The sequence below is a fragment of the Podarcis liolepis genome (genome assembly GCF_965112155.1).
Source record: "Podarcis liolepis genome assembly, chromosome: 12".
Taxonomy (NCBI): domain Eukaryota; kingdom Metazoa; phylum Chordata; class Lepidosauria; order Squamata; family Lacertidae; genus Podarcis; species Podarcis liolepis.
The window spans coordinates 1,678,550-1,698,503 of NC_139563.1; the positions used below are offsets into that span (position 1 = coordinate 1,678,550).

Here is a 19,954-nt window from a genome sequence, read left to right on the forward strand (position 1 = left end):
AGCTTCCCACAAAAGCAACTAAGAAGTTTGCCGAAGGCCAAGAAGGCTGAGCAGAGGGAGTTATTCTGCCTAGAGATACGGGGCTTCTGCTATTGGTCGAGGTCTCCACATAGGCATGATGGCTCATGACCTTCCTTGTTGGTGAGGTTGTTGGTCAGTGGTGTTCTGAGAGTCATTTGGAGTTTGTTAAGAGAGAGAGTTAAGATCAGTATCTGTATCTTGTATAGAGTAACTTGTAAAAGGTAAAGGTAAAGGGACCCCTGACAATTAAGCCCAGTCGCGGACGACTCTGGGGTTGCAGCGCTCACCCTGCTTTACTGTCCATAGACAGCTTCCGGGTCATGTGGATAGCAGGACTAAGCCGCTTCTGGCGAACCAGAGCAGCGCACAGAAACGCCGTTTACCTTCCCGCTGGAGTGGTACCTATTTATCTACTTGCACTTTGACGTGCTTTCGAATGCTAGGTTGGCAGGAGCTGGGGCTGAGCAACGGGAGCTCACCCAGTCGTGGGGATTTGAACCGTTGACCTTCTGATCGGCAAGTCCTAGGCTCTGTGGTTTAACCCACAGCGCCACCCACGTCCCCTATTAGTAACTTGTAGAATCTGCTGCAAATAATAAACACCTCTAAGTAATCAAGTTACTGGTAGCAGCGTCTGGTTCCTGCTTCATCCTTCCTGCCTGCAACTGATTGCTTCTGGAAGTCTGCGTATGCTCTGCTATATTCCACTGGGTCTGGCTAAGATCCTGCAACAGGTTAAAGTTGCGAAACATCAATACGTTATTCTTTTCCAATTGCATCTTACAACGTTCTCCATATTTTCTCAATACGCTCGAGGTACCACTGTACTCAGTTCTCACCACAGTTCTGGCTACATTGCAAGTGTTTGTGTGTTTTATAGAATCCTGCCAATGTTTTTAATTGTTGACAATATTTTTTTAAGTAACTTATAAATTTCCCCGGTTCTTTATTAAATTTATTATCTTCTTGATCTCTGATCTTCCCAGTCATTTTCGCCATTTCAGCACAGTCCATCTTTATCAGCCATTCCCGTCACTCTCTCTCAGCCTAATCTACCTTGCAGGGTTGCATATTCTCCAATATTCCTACGATGAAATTAGGGATCTCCTCCTCCTCTTCTTCCTGTCCATCAAGCCACAACATATATAAAAACATAACAAGACAATGGACATTAAAAGAATACTGGGCTGCCTTCAGATGTCTTCTAATATTGTATAGTTCCTTGGTTCCGGGGTCACATAACTCCATACCCCCCAACGTTTCTCCAAAGAAAATAGGGACGTCCTAAGGAAAAGCGGGACATTCCAGGAATCAGAAACTGGGATGGGTTCTGTAAATCCAGGACCGTCCCTGGAAAATAGGGTTGTCTGGGTCTGGTGTTGTTTATATTTTGATTATGTATTTTGTGGTTTTATATTTTGATTTTATTCTGTGAGACCTCCAGGTTTAGGGCGGTATATAAATAATAAATAAAATAATAATAACCACGCATGGTGTCTTGAGCTCTGAGGAGGAAAGGTGGATTATTAATAGTAGAAAAAGAAGAATAAAATAAAGTCCTGCTACCCATTTCAGCTCTTCTGTTTCCCTGCCCCTCTCATTCTGGTAGTCTTCTAATATGCTTCTTAAGAAGCAGTAAACAGAGAATGGTAGAGTTGAAAGGGGCCATGAGGGTAATCTAGTCTAACCCCCTGCCATCATGGGCATAGCCAATTTTTTTGGGGGGGCAGGATTTTGTTAGGGGGATAGAACAGACGTGATAAGATTACTACTACTACTAATTTATTTATACCTTGCCCATCTGGGTGGGTTTCCCCAGCCACTCTGGTGGCTCCCAACAGAATTAAAAGCACAACAGAACTTCAAACACTAAAAACTTCCCTAAACAGGGCTGCCTTCAGGCGTCTTCTAAAGGTTATATAGTTACTCATCTCCTTGTCATCTGATGGGAGGGCGTTCCACAGGGCAGGCGCCACCACCGAGAAGGCCCTCTGCCTGGTTTCCTGGATCTTCACTTCTTGAAAGGAGGGAACCGCCAGAGGCCCTCGGAGCTGGACCTCAGTGTCTAGGCTGGATGATGGGGGTGGAGACGCTCCTTCAGATATACTGGGCCGAGGCAGTTTAGGGCTTCAAAGGTCAATACCAACACTTTGAACTAAGAGGGGGTGTTCCAGCCCCAATATCAGTCTTGTACCTGTGGCTGTGCTCTCCCCCAGCTCATTTAACTTCTGCTCTGTTTTCACCCTGTGGTCTCCCTGCTGCCATCTGAAATTCAGGTTTCAACCTGCTCTGTAGGAAAATGAGCCACGTCGCTCCAGTTAAACTCTCCACACTCAACCAGCTATATAAAAAACAAACAAGCCCACGCACTGCCACCCAACTTTTTATTTGAATAGCTTCTCGAAATAGGTGTGTTTCCTGGAAGGTGACCAAGGAAGCGGGTTCTGAAAGGGAGTGGTGACCAGTGGTTGGAGGTAAACACAGATAAGTGTTTGGGAGTGTGGGCACGCACACACTTTTGGAAGAGCAAAAGGTTTGGAGGAAACACACCTCCCTCCATCTTTGGCTGTTTGCCCCCCACCCCAGAGCCAATCAGGGTGCTTAGAAACACGGTAAGTTGTTTTAAAAAACTTGTGAATTTGTGTTGTCCCTTTCTCATCCCTGACACAGGGACTTTTCAGTGACTCATAGCCTGTGTGCACACAAAAATAATGCTTTTCGTTTCACCCAGGCCAGAAGTGCAGCCAGTATTTGTGCTGGGGGGGGGGCGGAAACCCACCTGTCATTATCCTCTGTCTGGCTCTGTCTAGCAGATTCAGAATGAAATGTCTCAACAACAGTTGTTTTAAATTGCTTTTTCTTTTCTTTTTACCCCAAGTGCTCAGAACAACCTGCCCAAATCTTTCTACAATTTATACTTTTTGTTAAATATTTTCATTCTTTTACTTGATTTTTTTTGGGGGGGGCAGCTGCCTCACCCCAACCCCTGGCTACATTCATGGAGGGGAATGCATTTGGAAGATGAAAAGGAATGAGTGGGTATGTTTCACCTGAAAAAGAGAAGACTCAGAGGTGATGGGACAGTCATGTTTGACTAGCTGAAGCGCTGCCACTTAGATGAGAGGAGGGAATAGAAGCTTGGCGTTTTTTTTTGGTTTTTTGTTTATAATTTTTATTAAATCTTCTGTTTTACAATTTAGAATATTCATTTAAACAACCTTAAAATACTGATGACTTATAGAATCATAGAATCATAGAGTTGGAAGAGACCACAAGGGCCATCGAGTCCAACTCCCTGCCAAGCAGGAAACACCATCAGAGCACTTCTGACATATGGTTGTCAAGCCTCTGCTAAAGACTCCCCTTCTTCTCTTCCCATGGTTCATCCCCACATATCTTATATAAATTAAACCATTCAGTATTCCATTATTACATCCATCAAAACTTATTTACATTGTTGAATTTATCTTAATGCTGCCAACGTTTTCAGGTGTACACAATTCCCCCCCCCCAATACCTCCCAGTCTTCTTTAAATATACAGTCATACCTTGAGCTGCGTTTGCTTCATGTTGTGTTTTTTCTGGTTACGAATGCGGCAAACCTGGAAGTTTGCCACTTCACAAATGCGCAGGAGCAATCTGTGCACTTCGCACATGTGCAGGAGCGCTATATTGTGTCACGCGCATGTGCAGCGCTCTACTTACGGACTTTTTGGGGTACAAACGGCACCCTGGAATGGATCGCGTCTGTAAGTAGAGGTGCCACTATATGTTCTTCTTGTTCTCTTATTCTATATGTTAGGTCTGCAATCTGCACATATTCAATCACCTTAAGTTGCCATTCTTCTTTGGTTGGGACCTCACTCGTTTTCCATTTTGGGGCTAACAAAACATGGGCTGCAGTAGTGACATACAGAAATAACCTTATTTGACACGTGGGAATTTCCGTCTGAATTATCCCCAACAAAAAGGACACTGGCTTTTTTGGAAAAGCGCTTTTAAACATTTTTTAAAATTCATTATAAATTATTTCCCAATACTCTTTTACCCTTGTACAGGTCCACTACATATGAAAGAACGTCCCCTCGACCTCATTGCATCTCCAGCACTTATCTGATTCAGTCTTATACATCTTAGCAAGCCTACTTGGAGTCAGATAACACCTGTAAATCATTTTAGATAATTCTCCCTCAGGGAATAACATGCTGTAAACTTCAGATTGCTCTTTCCGGAAAAAGCTCGTTTCTTGCTGCACCCAAGCCAATGGTTTCAAATTACCAGAAAGGTGATTCTTACTAGACATGAGGGAGAACTTCCTGGTGATAAGAGCTGGTCTCACCTTCATTGGAGGTTATTAAACTGAGGCTGGATTGCTTAGCTGAGATTCCTGCATGGCATTGCAGGAGCTGGGTACCTTTCAACTCTTCAGTTCTGTGATTCCATGACAGGGGAGGTGGGATCAGGGGCAGAGAAAGGGGCGGGGGTGGTGGTTCGCCCCGGGTGTCATCACTGAGGGGGGTGACATTCGGCTCGCCGCCCGCCTGCCCATGACTCCCAAGTCTACCCCAAGCCATTGGGGGAAGGAGCAGAGCTGCGCTGCCTTACCGGCAGCCTTCCCCTGTTCCCCCATCATTTTGACAGCTCAGGGGAGGTTTGGGAGTCGCGGGTGGGTGGCGTGCCATTGCCCCCCACTCCCGGGCTTCTTCCTTGGGAAGGAAAGCCTCCTCCAAGCTGTCAAAAGGAAGAGGGAAGGGAGGAAGGCTGCTGGCCAAGCGGTGCAGCTCCCTCCCCACTACCGCCCAGGAAGCAGCCCGCCATGGGTGGCTCACTCCACCCCCATGGGTGGCTTGCTCAGCCCCCACGGGCATCTCGCCCCCTGGGACGCTTGCCCTGCCCCCATGGCCCCGCCCCTGGGTGCCAGAGCAGCTAGCTCCGCCTCTGGGTGGGATGCATGATTCTGCGGACAGCCACCCATAATAACCAGGGCAATGAGGACTCTGGAGGAACTGGGTGGGGTGTGCAGTGGGAAGGGTATTTAAGTGGGCCAGGAGAAGCTAACAGCAGGAGCCAGGAACCACAAAGAGCAGAGGAGAGTGCGATTTCTCCTCTCAGATTTCACCAGGACCCTGGAAATCTGGAAAAGAGAGAAAAGGTGAGATTGCAGCTGCTGCAGGGTGATTGCGTGGGAACGGGATGTTGGCATCTGTCTGTCTCAAGAGACAGTGGAGGAGTGGAGAAGATGGCTGTGCTGCTTTTTTATATATTGCTCTTTGTTAGAAAATCTGGTAACAATTTGCCAGGTTTGTTTCCTTTTCCAAAGAAACACTGTCTTACAAACCTCAGCTTTTTTCTGTTTGAGCACAGTTTATGAGACCATATTGTTTTCTTAATCCCTCTAATTTTCTATAATGGTTTTGTAGAGCAACCCCCACAGCTGCTCAGTTTGGACCATAAGTTGCCTTCTCCCTTTGCTTATTTTAATGATGACTTTTGAATTATTTGACCTCTCATTATTGCTTTTGAAGCCTACCATACAGTAGTTTTTACCAGCTTTACAGAAAGGTTAACATGGAAATGTTAGTTAAATATAAATTAAAAGAAAAACAAAATGCAACCACAAAAACTGCAATTTTTACCAGCACAGAGAGGGCTCTCTCTCTCTCTCTCTGTTAGTTGCCACTGAAGTCCCTCCAAAAACTTTGAAAATAAGCCCAAGAGTCCCAAATCCCAGCAGCAAGTGAAAACCCGTGTGGACATGTGACTCAGTTAAGAAACAAGCAGAGACAGACAGGAGGATAAGAGACTGCAGCCAACATGGTCTATTCAGGGGCAGAGGAAGGGGGTGCGGTGGGGGTGGATCGCCCCGGGTGTCTTCGCTGTCAGGGGGAGCTGTGCTGCTTTGCCGGTGGCATTCCCCCCTTTCCCCTTCGTTTTGCCAGCTGGGGGAGGCTTAGGAGTCGCAGGCGGACAGCGCACTAAATGTCCGCCATCGGTGTCTCATTCCACCCCTGTGAGCAGCTTGCTTCGCCCCCGGCTGCACGGCACATTCACTGCTCCGTGCACCTGAGCAGCTATCCCGCACCTGGGAGGGCACCAGTGTGGTGTAGTGGTTAAGAGTGGTAGACTTGTAATCTGGTGAACCGGGTTCGCGTCTCCGCTCCTCCACCTGCAGCTGCTGGGTGACCTTGGGCCAGTCACACTTCTCTGAAGTCTCTCAGCCCCACTCACCTCACAGAGTGTTTGTTGTGGGGGAGGAAGGGAAAGGAGAATGCTAGCCGTTTTGAGACTCCTGAAGGGGAGTGATAAAGCGGGATATCAAATCCAAACTCAGCACAAGATATTATGGGCTGTCCCGTAAATCCACTGGATGAAATAGCAGAAGAACGTTGCCTCAGGAGAGTGAGGAAAATCCTCAGGGATGATTCACACCCTGGCCGGCAATTTGATGATCTCCTGCCCTCCGGCAGAAGATATAGAAGCAGGATTAGTCGCACCAACACGGTGAAGAACGTGAAGAACAGCTTCTGTCCGTGGGCTGTTAGGCTGCTGAATGAAGAGAACAATAGGGCAACTGACTTTCGGGTTTGGTGGGTGTGGGTCAGTAAACAAGGGGAATTAAGACCAAGAGAGCTGAGTGGGGGGTGCTTGTGTAATCTCACTGTATACAAGTTGTACAAGTGACAATAAAGTATTTCAATTTCAATTTCTTCTCCACCGCTGGGTCTATTCTGCTGCTGCCAACTTGCTGCCTGAGCATGGGATTGCTTCTCTCTGCCTCTCACTCCCGGCATGTCTCCCTCTGTCTGAAAGTAAACTCTGAAACACACACCCCTCCCAAGACACACAAAAGAATGTTTTCCAGTTTCCGACATTCAATATTTCTACAAGAGTTGGATAGCTGGGGAGAGGGACTCTGTAAACAGAGGAAGAGAGCAGTAAGCAAAGGGCAAATTGTCCATATCTTTAGACGACTGAGATTAGGAAGGCCAACCCACATCACTGCCCTTGGAGAAGACAAGGAAATGATTTTTAAGAGGTGACCTGAGCACCTGGCAAAGTGTATTTGGAAACAGAAAGAAGAGGGTGATTGGTGTCAGGGTGTAGGTGTCTTTTGATGCAAGAATAAATGTTTGGTTATTTGCTTTTTGCAAAGCAAGGGTGAGGAGGCAGTACACACCTACACACTCTGGCCAAAGAATAACAGCCCCGGATCCAAAAACCTCTTTGCTAATAGTTAACATTTTAAATTCCGGGCGTCAACCATAGCATCTCAGCTGGCTGCAAGCCAGAGGGCCTGGTTGAGAGCCCGGCTCTCACTGCGAATGAGCCCTGTGGTCATGTTGGGCCTAACCCTTGTCACCTCACAAGTAGACTAGTGGATGCTTGGTGAGACCAGAAGCCTTCTTGGAAAGGGTGGCTTCCATATGGGTAGGGTTCAGAGTGCAACATGGTGGCTAAGACATAACATAGCAGTGGGGGCTAGATTTCACCTCTGCCCTTGGTTACCCCCAAGTGATGGGAATCAAGTCTGTTTCGTTCTGAACAATTTGGTTCCTTCAGCTCCACAGCAGAGACTTTGGGACAGGGGATGTGTGAGTTATGTTACTTTGGGGTGAGTGGGATGATGGCATTTGGGTCTCCCATATGCTCCAAATCATAGAGTCATAGAATTGCAGAGTTGGAAGGGGGCCAATTCTCTGCATTACTGGAATCACACCTGAATATTCCGACTTGGGACAGTCCTGATTTTGTTTGTTTGTTTCTTTGATAACTGAGAAATTCTTACCCGAGATATGCACCCAGGTTCCAACTGGTAACTCAGAGCAGGGCTTTTAGTGTGGCTGCCTCTGATCTGTGGAGCAGCATTTCTGTCAAGATAGGACAGGCACCCAGAAAAAAAGAGAAGACATCTTTCTGTTCCAACAAGTTTGTGCCTTGACAGTCTGCTTGGCACTGGGTTTTTTTTTATTTTGTAAGTTGCTACTATTTGTATTAGAATATTTTTGAATTTTTTAAATTGCATTTTGTGTCGAAAGCAATAAAATCATAATGATAGGAAGAAAAGTATATTTATTTTTCTAATACATGTGTTTCTCTTTTAATTGTGACAGCAAGTTTGTTAAAAAGAAGATGGCATCTTCCAGAACACAGGAAAGAAGTAAAATCAAACCACCTCAGAAATATCTCAAAGAAAGTATCCTTGTAGAAAGGGGTGAACCTTCGGTTTATGCATTAAAACTGAAAAAGGCATCTGAAACGTCTCCAAAGTACCATCTAGGAAAAGAGAACTTGCAGATCGCCAACAAAGTGATTATGATGATGGGAGCGTCTGGATCAGGGAAAACCACTCTCATCAATGGGATGATCAACTACATCCTGGGCGTGCAATGGGGAGACGAATTCCGGTTCAAACTTATTGATGAAGTGACCGGCAGAAACCAAGCAGAAAGCCAGACATCCGAAGTGAGGGCTTATGTGGTGAACTATCAAGAGGGTCTCAAGATCCCTTGCTCTCTCACTTTTGTTGACACTCCAGGATTCGGAGACACGAGAGGAATAGAACAGGACAAAAAGTTAGTGGAGAAGATCCGTGAGTTTTTCTCCATCCCAGGAGGAATCGACCACATCGATTGTGTCTGCTTTGTGGTCAAGGCTTCCACAAACCGCTTAACAGCAGCCGAGAAATACGTCTTTGATTCCGTGCTCTCCATCTTTGGGAAAGATATCAAGGAGAACATCCAGTTCCTGATCACCTTTGCAGATTCACAGACTCCCCTGGTCCTTGAGGCCATTAAGACGGCCGACGTTCCATGCGCCAAAGATGGCAAGGGGAACCCCGTGCATTTCAAATTCAACAATTCCGCCCTGTTTGCCAACAATGTCATGGGGGACAGGGAGAGCCCTAACTTTGACGAAATGTTTTGGAAAATGGGTATAATCAGCATGAAGACCTACTTTGACTCGCTAAGCAAACTGAACGCGAGGAGTTTGACTTTGACGAAGGAAGTTCTCAGGGAACGGAAAGAGTTGGAGACGGTTGTGCAGGGCCTGTTGCCCCAGATCAAAACCGGGCTGGTCAAACTGGAAGAACTGAAGGAAACGGAACAAGTCCTTGACCAGCACAAAGCTGACATGGCGGCCAACAGAGATTTTGAGTATGAGATCCCAGTCACCGTCAAAGTGAAGCAAGATCTCTCTGGAGCTCATCAATATGCAACCAACTGCAAGAACTGCAAGGTCACCTGCCACTATCCTTGCTGGGGTACCTGGGACCGGCTGAACCGCCTTTGCTCCGCTATCAGTTTCTTCTCAGGAAAATGCAACGTTTGTCCCAACAAGTGCTCAGCCAGCGACCACCACAACCAGAATTACCAATTTAAGGACGAAATAAGGAAAGAGAAGAAGACATATGCGGAGCTGAAGAAAAAGTATGAGCACGCCTACCATGGGGTTATGACAGCAGAGCAGCTGATTTGGCACCTCAGCCAGGAGTACATCAAAGTAAGAGAAAATTTGTTCGAAAACATCGAGAGAGCGTCTCAAAGCCTGTGGCGCCTGGAGGAAATTGCCCTGAAGCCCAACCCACTCTCCACCCCAGAATACATCGACATGCTCATTGCGTCCGAAGAGGAGGAATGCAAGCTTGGATATCAGAAAAGGATCCAGTTGCTCAAGGACGTGAAGAAAGAAGCAGAGATCATACAGAAGATTGCGAAGAAGGAGGCTCTTCTGCCAGAGGAGGAGGAGATGATGAGCGAACGGGGGGACAAAGGAAAATTCCGCTTGATAGCCAGATATTGGAAGAGAAGGGCGGTGAATATTCTCCCTAAATGAAGGGGCAACACAACAGCGCCTGTTCAGCCTTAGATCTCTGTATAAGCGCCCCCCCCCCATATCCTTTTCGCTAAGTGCAGGGACTCTGAGGCTGGAACTACACTGACCTGTTCAAAGTTATTAGAACGATATCAGATATATTGTTCTAAAACGTCACAGGGCAGACTTGGAAAAATTAAGTGTTTCTTAGCTCCATCCAAGCGCTGTCTCCCTACTGCTACTCTTCCTCTCTGTAGGCGGAGAAGAGATGCAGAATCTCCTCCTTCCCCCTCCAGATTGCACATTTAATTAGGGATTAAACCCCACCCCCACTTAAACATTAGCTGTGCCCCTGAACTGATCTGGGGTGCTTGACCCCTGGCCTGACTGATCCAGGGGAGATCAGGGTGACTCTGCACAGCCCTAATGGTTAAACAGCTCATGCTTTCTTAATATTTAGGATAATTTACTATATATCTGGAAAAGCTTTTAACTAGTTGGAATCAGTGGAAGTTGTTTTTTTTGGGGGGGGGACAATAAAAGTAGAATTGCATAATAATTAAATAATATTACTTTTGCATGTCATAATTATGCTCTGCCCCCACAGCTGGAGGCAGCAGTTCTTCTGAATAGCAGGTGCTGGAAGCTGCAGGAGGGGAGAGCACTGGTCTTACGTTCGAGTCCTGCCAGGGGGCTAAACCTTCGGGAGAACAGGATGCTGAGCTAGATGGGTGGTGCGCACGCACTCTCTCTCTCTCTCTCTCTCTCCCCGCAATGTTAATATTTTATTGAAAGAATTTCAGCTATAAAAAAATTAAGTGATACAGAGAAAAAAGGGGGGAAGGGGGATAACAAAGATGTGTAAGAAAAAATAACAATATACAAAAATGCAATGCAATATACTCTCAAACATTCTTATATAAATTGATACAGGGTCGTTATCCTAATACACATGTAGATGTTACTAGCCATAAACTCATTTCAGATGTTGTCATGTTTATCTTAACAATGTCTAGCAGTGAAAAATGGATTGCAGAGATGGAATATAACATCAAATGGATTTGGGTGTGTAAAGTAAAAATAAAAAGGGGGGGAGGACGAGCAGCTCTATTCTACAAAAGGTTTATGATGGAAACTTTAGAGCGGACTCTTCCCTAGTCTTTATCATCCTCGGACTAAACTGAATTTAATTTAATTGGAAGTGTAACCCTTTATCTTTGGCTGAATGGAGGGATAAGAGGAAGCTGTGAGCTTACCAAAAAAGGTTCATTACTGAGTTATTTTAAGTTCGACAGCTTGCTCTACTCCCGGGCTGAGAGAAAATTGGTGAAAACAGGATATTTTTTAGGGACACTATGATTTTTGCAGCTGCTGCTAATGTTGCAAAACACTGAAGCTCCGGACAGAGCAATGGAGAACTTCTGAAACAACAATGGGACACTAGCTCTGCCCAAGGAATGATGGAGAACAGCAACTGACAAAAGATAGACAATATATTACAAGGACAGGAAGAAACATCATGGACAGAATACCAAAAAGAACAAAGAGTTTAAACGCTTCACCTGCAGGACTATAAATCACTGAATGTGTTAATGAGAAGGAAGTCGTTAAAATTACAGTTGGGGTATAAGGGTTTGTTTTTCTGACTGGAGGGTGGTGGAAATCTATAAGATTTTGCAAAGCAGAAATAAAGTAAATCATCAAACTGTTAATTCTAGCTCGTGAGGGGGGCGCACCTAAATTGTACAATTTGGCTTTTGAATGATTCATATTATTAATGGTATTATAATTTGGCACTGTTATAAAGAGGCTTTTATTGGAATATTGTAACTGAAAACTAATACAAATGATTTTCCAAACCATGTCTACGTCTGTAAGCAGCCCATTCCTAAGTGGCGAGTGTTGTCATAATGTCAAGGCATTTCTTACAGGCTCCCGGGTCTGGATTCTTCCCATTCGTCCCTCTCTCTCTCCGGCCAGGCGTCTCTTTGCTCTGTGCGCCCCCTGGAGGCGGGGGGGCTCTGCTCCCAGAGCATCTTCCTGGCCTCCCCCCCCCCGAAGAATAATTCTGGGGGTGCAGCAGCAGGGCAGCAACAGCCCCCCTCCCCCTGCTGAGTCTCTTGGGCAGAACTGGGCGGGGGGGGGGCTGAGGAGGACCAGACCGGCTTGCAACTCGCAGCCCAAGCAGCACCGCCAGCCTCTTCTGGAGCTTTAGAAAAACATGAACTTGGGTGGGAGCCGCTGAGAACGGAGATATGGCCGCTGACTCGCGCGAGGGTGGCGGGTGTACACGGGACTGGCGTGAATTCCCACGTGCGCGTGTCTGCGCACATGCAGGGGTTGAAGTGCAGCGAAATCTCCGCTTCCTGTTCTCTTTAGGAATCCAGCTCAGCTCCTTTTTTTTAATTATTAGTTTTCACATATTACAGTACTGTACTTTACAATACAGATGTACCAAAGTCAAGACCATTGCCTTCCCACCCACCCCCCATACATTTACATTTCCATTTCCTCAGTCCATCATATTATTCATTTCTGGAGGCGCCAGCCGCTCCCAGAGATGCCATGGCTCCCCTATGGGCCACATGGGGCCCACACTCTTGGGGTTTCTCCTCCTGGCTGAAGGAGGGTGGCACCTTTGGGTGCCAGCACTCACGGGGTATCCACAGCCGCCTTCCTGCCATGATGGCTTTGCCTCCGCAGGGCGGCCTCTTTCCTCGCCATGTTTGCCCAACAGAGGAGGCCTCTCCATTGGAAGAGGCCAGGCAAGCGGCTTCAGAAGAGGAAGCCATTTTGGAGAAGAAACAAGCTTGGCTGTTGTCTGCTGAGGGTCTCCTGGCTTTCTTCCAAGGCTTCCTGGGGGCTGCAATGGCCAGAGGAAGAGACAGCCCCCCCCCCAGCCTGAATCCCCTGCAGGGCTCTGGGCAGCAACCAGAGCCTGCATCAGTTTCCTTTCCCAAGGCCTTGGAGGAACCTTGGGGTGCGGAAGGAGGAACCCCAAATGGAGATCAGGCTCCTGACAAATGGGGAAAGGAACTTTATATGGCCTCTGTTAAAGAAAACTCTGGGTTGAGAGACTACTCAGCAGCCCAGCTCGTTGGGATACAAGTCCCCCACTGGTCCATGTGGTCAGTAAAAGAAGGAAATTCCAGCCAAGTAATTTGGAGCAAAACAGCAGTCAGTAGACTTAGATCCTTTATTGTTGCGCAACAGTATGAACTCTGAGCATGGGGAGACATTAACTTTTAAAACTTTTGCACCATATCCCAGAATATCCACCCTCCCTTCCCCACAGGTGGGCGGGGTTTGCAGCACCGAGTGGGGCTCACCTGGGCGGGTGCCACCTGCCTGCTTGATCCGGCCTTTGACCTGCCCTTGGCCAGGGAGGACAATGGACGGCCGGCTGGGGGTGGGCCTAAGGCCAAAAGAAAAGAGGATGACTCCGTTGCTCAAGCCTCTTTTGCTCTTCTTCCTTCCAAGATCAGGAGCGTGTCCAGGCGGCTGGATTGAGGCAAGTAGCCGGCCTTCTTTGCTTTGCCTGGATGGGGGGCGGGGGAGAGATTTGGCCCCTCCGCCAGGCTAGGCCGCATTTTTGGCGTCCTCGGTTGGGCACGTTGTGGCCTTTTCGGCTTTTTGTCCGCAGCGTGGGAGGGAGCTTGACTGCTCTGCCACTGGCTGCTGGCCTGAGCCCCATGTTTTATATTAAGATTCCTTTATTTTGAATGAAGGAGGACACACATAGGCGGAGGACAGTTTTCCAGTATTCACGCGTTCCAAGAGCCTGGAGACTTTTTTGTTAGGAATCATGACAACGGAAATCAAGAAGTCAAATAGACCATTATTTATGTATGCCACAACTGCTGCCAGGATTCTAATTACGAAAAGTTGGAAAAGCGAAACCATCCCCTCAAAACTCAAATGGCAAACGAAATTGCCAGCATACTTACAGTTCAGGGCCGTGTTCAGAAAGTGGTAGTGGGGGATGAGTGTTCAGACCTCTGGGCTCTCACTTGTGGGATACCTCAGGGTTCTGTCCTCTCCCCCATCCTTTTCAACATTTACATGCATCCACTGGGAGAGATCATCAGGGGGTTTGGGCTGGGTGTTCATCAGTAAGCGGATGATACCCAGCTCTACCTCTCTTTCAAATCGGAAGCAGTGAAGGCGGTGAAGTTCCTGTGTGAGTGCCTGGAGGTGGTTGGAGGATGGATGGCGGCTAACAGATTGAGGTTGAATCCTGAAAAGACAGAAGTACTGTTTTGGGGGGACAGGAGGCAGGTGGGTGTGGGGGATTCCCTGGTCCTGAATGGGGTAACTGTGCCCCTGAAGGACCAGCTGTGCAGCCTGGGAGTCATTTTGGACTCACAGCTGTCCATGGAAGCGCAGGTCAATTCTGTGTCCAGGGCAGCTGTTTATCAGCTCCATCTGGTACGCAGGATGAGACCCTCCCTGCCCGCAGACTGTCTCGCCAGAGTGGTGCATGCTCTGGTTATCTCTCGCTTGGACTACTGCAATGCGCTCTATGTGGGGCTACCTTTGAAGGAGACCCGGAAACTACAACTAATCCACAGTGCAGCAGCTAGACTGGTGACTGGGAGCGGCTGCCGAGACCACATAACACCGGTCTTGAAAGACCTACACTGGCTCCAAGTACGTTTCTGAGCACAATTCAAAGTGTTGGTGCTGACCTTTAAAGCCCTAAACGGTCTCAGCCCAGGATACCTGAAGGAGCATCTCTACCTCCATCGTTCTGCCCGGACACTGAGGTCCAGCTCCAAGGGCCTTCTGGTGGTTCTCTCACTGAGAGAAGCTAAGTTACAGGGAACCAGGCAGAGGGCCTTCTTGGTAGTGACACCCGCCCTGTGGAACACCCTCCCACCAGATGTCAAAGAGAAAAATAACTACCAAACTTTTAGAAGACATCTGAAGGCAGCCCTCTTTAGGGAAGCTTTTAATGTTTAATAGGTTACTGTATTTTAGTGTTTTGTTGGAAGCCGCCCAGAGTGGCTGGGGAAACCCAGCCAGATGGGCGGGGTATAAATAATAAATTATTATTATTATTATTATTATTATTATTATTATTATTATTAGCAAGAATAACCAGAGCAGTAAGAGGAAATACAAGATGGTAATAAAGAATGGAAAGTAATCAAAGAATATCTTAAAGATTACTGTGATAACAAAAGCTTTATGGCAGATGATAATATTTTATTTATATCCTGCCCACCCCAGCCGAAGCCGGGCTCAGAGCAGGTAACAACAGTATATCGAATGAGTCCTTTAATATAAGGAAATATTGGAGAAAACTAGAACCAAAAAGGAGAATGTGAGGTGTGTGGGGGCAAAGATTTAGGAAACTGTAAAAAATTTAAGTTCAAAATAGTACAATGAGTATAGTCGGAAGGCTTTTCTTTATCGTAAATAACATCATTTTCTATTCTTCTACTTTTTCTCTCTCTTTTCTTTCATTTATACTTTTTGTGTATTCATAATCTGTAATGTTTGAGTGTAATGTTTTATATTGTATGTATTTTTAAAATTTCGGTATAATAAAGGTTTAAAAATTATCTAAAACAGGAAGATACCTGTTTCGCGAAGCTACCAGCATGACTTTGACCAAACTGCGGGAGGCAGTGGAAGACAGAGGTGCCTGGTGTGCTCTGGTCCAGGGGGTCATGAAGAGTCGGACACGACTAAACGACTAAACAACAACAACAAAAACAGGAAGAGGGGGGAGGGGCCTGCAAGGAATGCAGGGAAGGAAAGATCTCTCAGGGTGGGGGACGGGGAAAAGAGGGGGGCACCCAGGGGAGAGCTGGGGGAGCCTGCCTTTCTATGGGTTGATAAATGATATGATATATATGATACAAAGGTGATAAAGGGTATTTTTAGTTATTCTCCCCCCTTCTCTTTTTTATACACTTGTGTTTTGTAAGGGTTGTTTAATATTTTTTCCTTTTTTCCTTTTTGGTTGTCTCTCAGTGTGAATTCTTTGATGGGAAGTGAGAGAAATCCCCCGACTGAAGCTCTTTCCACATTCGAAGCACTGATAGGGTTTCTCCCCTGTATGAATTCTTTGATGGGAAGTGAGACTATTCTTCCGATTGAAGCTCTTTCCACATTCGAAGCACTGATAGGGTTTCTCACCTGTATGAATTCTATGATGGGAAGTGAGAGATGCACTTTGAGTGAAGCTCTTCCCACATTCAAAGCACTGATACAATTTCTCCCCTGTATGAATTTTTTGATGGGAAGTGAGATGGGAACTTTTTCTGAAGCTCTTCCCACATTCCAAGCACTGATAGGGTTTCTCCCCCGTATGAATTCTTTGGTGGGGAGTGAGATGATGCTTCCGCCTGAAGCTCTTTCCACACTGCAAGCAATGATAGGGTTTCTCCCCCGTATGAATTCTTTGATGGGAAGTCAGATGGTGGCTGCAACTAAAGCTCTTTCCACATTCCATGCAGTTATAGGGTTTCTCTCCTGTATGAATTCTTTGATGGGAAGAGAGCGTTGTCCCCTCCTTGAAGCTCTTTCCACATTCGAAGCACTGATAGGGTTTCTCTCCTGTATGAATTCTATGATGGGAAGTGAGATGGGAGCTCTGACTGAAGCTCTTTCCACATTCTCTGCACTGATACAATTTCTCCCTACTCTTTGTTCTTTCGTGTGAAGTGAAGCTATCACTCCTAACGAAGCTCTTTCTTTGATGGGAGGTGGACTGGGAGCTCTGACGGATGTTCTCTCCACACTCTGAATATTTATATGACTTCTCTGCTATGTGGATTCTGTTCTGGTCCCCCTTGTTCTTCTCTTCCAGTTCTTCACCATCTGCAATGAAAAGAGAAGCTAATTAGAGCCTCGGAAAGAAATGGCGCTCCAGATTATTGAACAAAATCCCCCCCCCTGCGAGACTTGAGAGTGCTCTGTTTCAGCCTCAAGCAGACATCCTTGGAGTCTAACTTAATGTCATTGTCGATGTGTGGCATCTTTGACCCCCCCCCCAGCATTTCTGCATGCCTGCGGGGCACCTGACTCTCTTGAAACTGGTGGGGCCACACTGCCAGCATACCGTGACGGGGCACAGATGACACAGAAGCATCAAATCCAACACCTGCCCCCCTCTTCCCCAGCAATGCACTGCCATGTTAGTGTAAGTCATGCAAACTCTGCAGCGCTGTCCTGGACCCAAACCCCACTCAGAGCGAAGGCGACATGGTTCACATCCATTATTGAACAAAGTTAATAAATGCTTGTGACAGAGGAAGAACTGGAGTTAGGTGTGAGGCCTTACTATAGTTTTCACTGCCTTTGTTGATTGGTATTAACTGACATACCGCTTGGCTTTAATCTGGGATAGATTTTGTTTGGCTCAATCCTGGAATCCACTCCATCTCCGAGGTCAGTCTAATGCAGACAGAGCCAAAACAACAGACCTCACAGAAGTTATTTCAACTTCCCTAAAAGCTCTGAAGCCAATATTGAAGAAGGCCTGGAGGTTCAGACAAGCCTGGTCCTTGTTTAAAAAGGCATGACTAGATGGAGAACATTCACAGAGGAAAGAGTTGATATCCCTCCATTCAGGGTTCACCGTGGGGATGTTAGAATCCCAGACGCTGTTGGTCTCCCTCCAAACAGTGGAGGTTCAGGCAGGCAGGTGGAGGAGCCTGAAAAGGTGCTCCCCTTCTCCATCTCCATCCGCCTGCCTGCCTCCCCCCACCCCCAAGCTGAGCAAGCCCCAATACCTCTCCAGCTCCATCCATCCAAGTCACCAGATCTCTTGGAGGTCCCTGAGAGGGAACGCTCAGAGGTTGTGGGGAGGGATGCGGGAGACAACCTGACCAGGTCAACCGTCCATCTTCCCCCTTCCATCCTCGCTAGCTTTGCAGGGATCAGTCTCTTTCATCCTTCCTAAGGAGTCGAGGAGCCTGGGAGAGAGGAAGAAGCAAAGGGAACCTCAGAGGCCCTGCAGGGATTCTCCTGCCCTAGATATTCTCCTGCCCCTGAAGAAGCACAAATGGGGCAGCCCCTTCCCAACACAAGCCCTTTTCCTAAACATCTCCAGTGGTTCCAATGTAGCCTTATTGGAGTTCACCGATTGGGTCTGCGTTGCTTCGTGACAGGAGGAAGGAAGTCAAAATGACACCGAGTTGGTTCAAAGAAAGAGTTTATTCTGCTCTCTGGATAGCAGAAGGCACTTGCGTGGTGAGTCCACAGCAAGTCCAAAGAAATGACAAGTTACATGCAGCATATATACCCTCCAGGCACCCACGCCCTCCTTCCAACCACGTCAGCTTGTATACGTAGGTTGACAATGAAGCCTTAGCTTACAGGGGATTCATTTGCCCCCTTGCCCAGGACCGAGAACAAAAGCACCAGGGAAGCAACTTCTTCGGAGAAAAGAGTTTTATTGAGATCTGCGCAGAGGCAGCCAGTGGAATATCTTCCAAAGACTGGCGGCCCGTATACTGTGTTCAGCAAGCATTCTTATACCTGGGAGCATGCATTCGTCTCCCCAATCAGCTGGCAAGGTTACAACTTATTACCTTATATGGCATATGGCTATATGGCTAGCTAAGCTCCCCTCCCTCCCTTGTATGTGTGTTCTTCTTCTCTTGCATTACTGAAGCAGGAAGCAGGAAACAGCTTCTGGCCTACATAGCTGAAGCAATTGTGGTTTTAACCACAGCTGCTGCTAGCTGCTTAACCACAACTGCAGCAGTTAGCTTGGGTCCTGATATTATTGAGATTAACCCTTCCCTCTCCCTTCACTCCCTCCTCTTCTTATGAACAACCTAATCCTTAGGTTCGTTCTGGGGTATGGGCCTATACTCTCTCACATATCCCATTGAACTCAGTGGGGCTTTTGGACAGAACTTGGTGGCAAAACCAGTGGCGCCCTGTCCCCAATCCTGAAAACTGCAACCCCAGAGCATGGGCAGAAAGTAGACAAGTAGCTATTACATGTGGGTGCCCCCATGCTAGGTGCTTTGAATGGAGAGCCCAGTTCACACTCTTTGAGCTCTCTCACTGCAAGCCAGGCAGATGTTGTGGCCCTATTTGCCTCTGTCAGGGGTTGCCTGGGGACCAAATCTGTATGTGGAAGCAGAGGAGCTGGTGATGCCACATTTCTGAAATATCATGAGACGAAAACACCACTCCTCCTTAGATATTGTCTGTGTTTATACACAACCTTCGCAAGTCTCCAGTCTCAAAATGTGGCCCCCACCCTGGCATGGAAGCCATCAAAGTATAGATCTTCCCCATGTCCTAAATCTGTAGTGTTCTTAAGAACACCAGGCATGTATACCCTTTATAAACTCCAGAGGTGAGCTTTACACTCCTCTTGTGACAAGATTCCCAGAGGCTGAGGGTAGCTTGAAAGAACTAGCCTCTTTTGAGACTGCACCAATTTCCATTTCTTTTTTATCAAAACTCACAGACGCTCTGCTAGATTTTTCCAGAAGGTTTTACAAGTACCTTTCAAGGTGGCTAGAATTTTATTACAGATAGCCAAAAAGGATTTTATGTGTTCCATGTCCTCTGTTAATAGTACAAGCCACCCAATGACTGATAATCCCAGAAGGTTGGGAGAAGGAGTCTTTTATCCTTGTTTAGCATTTCCTGAGGATAAATCTGTTTTCACATTAGTTTGTCTACTTGTTTAGCCTGAATAGGGGAGAGACATGTTTTGTTGCATCTGGGACAGAGGAAGTGGCCCAGTTGTGCTGCTGCAGATGCAGAAGGGCTTTTCTTCTCCCTGTGCTCCTCCCATGTGCAAATGTTCCCGTCTGGCTACAGCCTCTGTTCAGAAATCTGACTTATCCCTCAATCTGAAGGGGGTTTCTTTGCATGCCCCCATGCAGTGGCGTAGCAAGGTCAGGTGTTAGCTGGTGCGGAAAACTTCTTGTAACTCCCCCCCCCCCCGTTGATTTTGTTTTGACTTTATTTCATATTTTCTTACAAAGGAATGTGGATTCTGGGCCTCTGATAACAAGTAGGCCACTGGGGACAGATACTTAAATCTACAGGATGGGTTGTGTTTTGGCTTCTGTTATTTCATTTATATTTATTGTTTATTTAATAAAGTTTATTTTTAAAAACCTGCAAAACTGTTTAC

The 19,954-nt window shown here is 46.8% G+C and overlaps 2 protein-coding genes across 6 annotated transcripts in view; one reads left to right on the forward strand and one right to left on the reverse strand.

Moving 5' to 3' along the window:
• The first annotated feature begins 5,030 nt into the window (after nucleotides 1-5,030).
• Nucleotides 5,031-11,696, forward strand: LOC310689371 (uncharacterized protein). Of its 2 annotated transcripts, XR_014517434.1 has the most exons (3): nucleotides 5,031-5,173; nucleotides 8,133-11,037; nucleotides 11,075-11,696. XR_014517434.1 is itself a non-coding variant. In XM_083467023.1 (2 exons), exon 2 carries the CDS (start codon nucleotides 8,152-8,154, stop codon nucleotides 9,853-9,855), a length of 1,704 nt encoding a protein of 567 aa, XP_083323149.1. In that variant the 5' UTR covers nucleotides 5,031-5,173; nucleotides 8,133-8,151; the 3' UTR covers nucleotides 9,856-11,696. The 2 variants fall into 2 exon arrangements, 1 of the variants encoding a protein (XP_083323149.1); XM_083467023.1 differs by having other exon boundaries at nucleotides 8,133-11,696.
• The window catches only part of LOC310689452 (uncharacterized protein), a 35,322-nt gene continuing 25,730 nt past the window's right edge, over nucleotides 10,363-19,954 (reverse strand). For 2 of the 4 annotated variants that reach the window (XM_083467194.1, XM_083467193.1), the window contains exons 2-3: nucleotides 17,580-17,762; nucleotides 10,363-16,665 (exon numbers count right to left, since the gene is read on the reverse strand). In XM_083467194.1, coding sequence (XP_083323320.1) covers nucleotides 15,749-16,665; nucleotides 17,580-17,706 — 1,044 coding nt within the window. In that variant the 5' untranslated portion in view covers nucleotides 17,707-17,762 and the 3' untranslated portion in view covers nucleotides 10,363-15,748. The remainder of the gene's footprint in view (nucleotides 16,666-17,579; nucleotides 17,763-19,954) is intronic. The other 2 variants (XR_014517440.1, XM_083467195.1) reach the window with 2 other exon arrangements.